Raw genomic sequence first — 3826 nt, 5'->3', positions numbered from 1 at the left:
TTGGTTAATGACTAGTCACAATTGCCAAATGGTGTTGGACAACTATGATCCAAGCTAATAAAATCAAATTGATCGTCTAAATTCCACCAACTTAGCAATAGGTAATAAAAGTAAAAATTAACCACATAAAATATTGGATTAAAAAAAACATAATGTATTAAATAGAACTAAATACTCGAACAATGGAATCACACCAAATCATTAGGTTACATATTCTCTAGTTAAAATATAACGGTTTTAACTCATAATCTATTGGTAAAAATAGAAAAACGTCAAAATGAATTGCTAAACACGATCAATAAACAAACCGATTCTAGTCATAATGCTCTTACCTTCCGATTCTTTAAATTGTTTCTCTAAAATGTTTCTCAAACCTTGAAATCGATCGAAAAAGGTTTTGAACGTTTGGAACACCTTTTAACCCCTTCGGAAAGATTCCCGAGAGTGGATACCAGATTAGGGTTGAAAATCTCAAATATTTATAGATTTCAATGATGTCACATTAGGGTAAATGCATTCTAGCATTGCGAAGGTCAAAAATCTGTAGTACAATTTTTTGGATTTTTTCTCGTTTTTTGTCATTGTCAGCTCAGCTACAATCCTTTCCTTTTGCTCCAATCCATGAATTTAACCTATAATTATCCAATTCAAAGCATGTTAAATACATTTTATCTTTAAATAAAGCATTTATATCCAAATATATTAAGATAATGACCTAAAATATATGTTTAAATATGATCACAAGAGAGAACCTCTTATTTATTTATTTATTTTTCAATAAAAAATTCAAATATAAAACATATAACAAAAAAAAATTAAAAAGATAAATTAAATTTAAAAAAATATTAAAATCGTTTTACAAGCAAAATTGGTCAAAAGGACCATCTTTTTTAAATCAGTGGACAAAATAAATAACAATTCCAAATAGTTATTATTTTTAGGTCTGTTTTTAGAAACCACATGAACCAATAACATAATTTAGTCAACAAAATTGATTTTCATGTACACTAAGTGTGAGACTCATGTATTACATGGGTTAATTTTTTTTTTAAAAAAAAAGTTAAATATAAATGTCAAAATATTTGAGAATTTTGAATTTATAAGAAAATAAGAAAAATAATGATTTATTATCTTTTAAAATTAAACAAACAATTTAAATAAAGAAAAGAAACTAATAGCTTTAATTTTGGAAATTTTGAAATTAAAAAGTATGTTTATTAGTGAAATTAATATCCATTTATTACTACATTGATTGCAATTATTACATTAAAATATTATATGAAATTTAATAAAATAGAAAACCTCGTAAAATAATATGTGAAAAAAAAAAGTTAATTCAAATTAACCATAAAATGACATTTGACAAATTGAATAAAAGTGTGACAATTGAAAAAAAAAAAAAAAAAAAAAAAAAAAAAAAAAAAAAAAACCTTTCTCTATTTACATTTTCTTTTTCCATTTCTGTTATATTTTCAATTCATTTTAGAATTAATTCTCTATGTTATATTTTCAATTCATTTTCAGAATTAATTCTCTATATGTGGTTTAATTCTCTTTCTTCGTTTTCATTATATGTTTAAATTCATTTTTTTAATACAAAATGCACCCTTAAATGTATTTGAGTTTTCTAATATAATTAAAATCAAATTTTGATAAGTCAAAAAAAAATATTTGAGACTAAATGAAAAAAAGAAATAGTTTACCAATTGATTGACATTAAAGAAACTTATTGCTGCCCTTTTTAAGCACATAAAGTATTGCCCTTTTTTAAGCACTTAAAGTATGACCGACTGAATAGTTTAGTCTCATAATTCTCCTTCACCAAGAGCCTCATATCTTCCATGGCTTCTCTGAAGCTATCTTCATCCTTCCATGACACCACACACACCTTTCAACAACCTTTTCCTATGCAAATCATGCCCAAAACCCTAAAGCTCCATGTCCAAACACCAAATAACTCCATAACTGTCTCCTCTCTCCCAAGCTTAACTTCGAAAACCCACATCCAAAACTCCCAAAAACACGAAAACGATGATGAATTGCAGGTGTTTACAGAAGATCATAGACCTCTCCATCAGATCTGGCCTGAAGTCCAAGGCTCCAGCAACTGGAATGGTCTTTTAGACCCCATGAACTCCCACCTCCGCCGTGAAATAATTCGCTATGGTGAGATGGCTCAAGCCTGCTACGACTCTTTCGACTTTGACCCTCGATCCAAATACTGTGGAACTTGTAAATACATAGGTACTCATTTCTTCGAAAAGCTTGACATGGCTGATCGTGGATACAGTATTCATCGTTATCTTTATGCCACCTCCAACATCAATCTTCCAAATTTCTTTCAAAAATCAAAGTTATCAAGTGTTTGGAGCCAACATGCGAATTGGATGGGCTACGTCGCGGTTGCCACCGACGAAAACGAGATTAAAAGACTAGGCCGTCGTGATGTCGTCATCGCCTGGCGAGGTACTGTAACATACCTCGAATGGATCCATGACCTGAAGGACATACTACATCCTGCTCATTTCAGCGATGATCACTCAATCAAAATCGAATCAGGGTTCTTTGATTTGTACACTTCGAAAGAACATTCATGTCATTATTGCTCATTTTCAGCTCGCGAACAGATTCTTTCAGAGATTAAGAGAATCAAAGAGAGGTACGAAGGTGAAAAACTTAGTATCACGATTACAGGACATAGTCTTGGAGCTGCGCTTGCTCTGTTGAGTGCTTATGACATCGCAGAGATGAAACTAAACTTTACAAACACCGGTGAAAAGATCCCGATCACGGTGTTCTCGTTTTCGGGACCGAGGGTAGGTAACTTGAAGTTCAAAGAACGTTGTGAAAACCTTGGGATCAAGGTCTTAAGGATTGTTAACGTGCACGATAAGGTACCAAAGGTACCTGGGATCTTTGCAAACGAGAAGAACAAACATCAGAAATACATCGAAGACAAGATTGCGTTTCCATGGAGCTACGCTCATGTTGGAACCGAGATTGAACTGGATCATTTTGATTCACCATATCTGAAGCGAACAAAAGACATTAGCTGTGCTCATAACCTTGAAGCGTTGTTGCATTTGGTTGATGGGTATCGTGGTCGAGGTCGAGGGTTTTCTTCTGTGACGAAGAGGGATATTGCGCTTGTGAACAAGAGTTGCGATTTCTTGAAAGAGGAGTATGGTGTTCCGGCCTACTGGCGGCAGGATGAGAATAAGGGGATGGTGAGGGGTGGTGATGGACGGTGGATCTTGCCGGAGCGGCCGCGCCTGGATTCTCATCCGCCAGACACTGCGTACTACCTTGAACAAGTTCTAAAGTTTGCTACGAAAACTACTTTGAATGCACTTTAATTATATATGTGGACGTGATTTTGGATGTAAACATATATAGAAACCAATCAAACAGGTGAATTTCCCAAAATCTAATTTTAATGCATGCACCTACTTTAAGTGTTTTATTTAAAAATGAATGATTGGTATATTATAATATGATTCTTGTTAATAACCTATACTTAACATAATAAATATTTACTAAAAAAACTGGCAGACATAATATCTTGGTTCAACCCGACCCAATTCATATCAAATATTACTCGTTTTCATTCAATATTCAACATAGCTAAGTTTACTAAAAGTCATAAGCGACAAACGATTCGATTTTCTTTTTTGGCTAAAGTTGTGTGTTAAATCTTCTTTCTTTTTATAAATTTCTCACTTTCTAAGATGCCTTTGCAAAATCAGAAAAGGGCTACGGCAGATGTCGCCTTATTTCATCAACAACTAGATAGGTTAGCATTTATGGTGTTTGATTAAATTTATAT

The 3826-nt window shown here is 32.6% G+C and overlaps 1 protein-coding gene across 1 annotated transcript; it reads left to right on the top strand.

Moving 5' to 3' along the window:
* Positions 1–1749: 1749 nt before the first annotated feature.
* Positions 1750–3494, top strand: LOC111894066 (phospholipase A1-Igamma3, chloroplastic). Its single transcript, XM_023890141.3, has one exon. It carries the CDS (start codon positions 1842–1844, stop codon positions 3354–3356), a length of 1515 nt encoding a protein of 504 aa, XP_023745909.1. The 5' UTR covers positions 1750–1841; the 3' UTR covers positions 3357–3494.
* Positions 3495–3826: the final 332 nt, after the last annotated feature.

Source organism: Lactuca sativa, chromosome 6, assembly GCF_002870075.4.
Source record: "Lactuca sativa cultivar Salinas chromosome 6, Lsat_Salinas_v11, whole genome shotgun sequence".
Classification (NCBI taxonomy): Eukaryota; Viridiplantae; Streptophyta; class Magnoliopsida; order Asterales; family Asteraceae; genus Lactuca; species Lactuca sativa.
Note: the sequence above shows the minus strand (reverse complement) of the source record. Positions and strands in the feature narration are given on the sequence as shown.

Coding starts and splice junctions, on each gene's coding strand:
- LOC111894066 (XM_023890141.3), top strand. CDS start 1,842: ATGGCTTCTCTGAAGCTATCTTCATCCTTCCATGACACCACACACACC.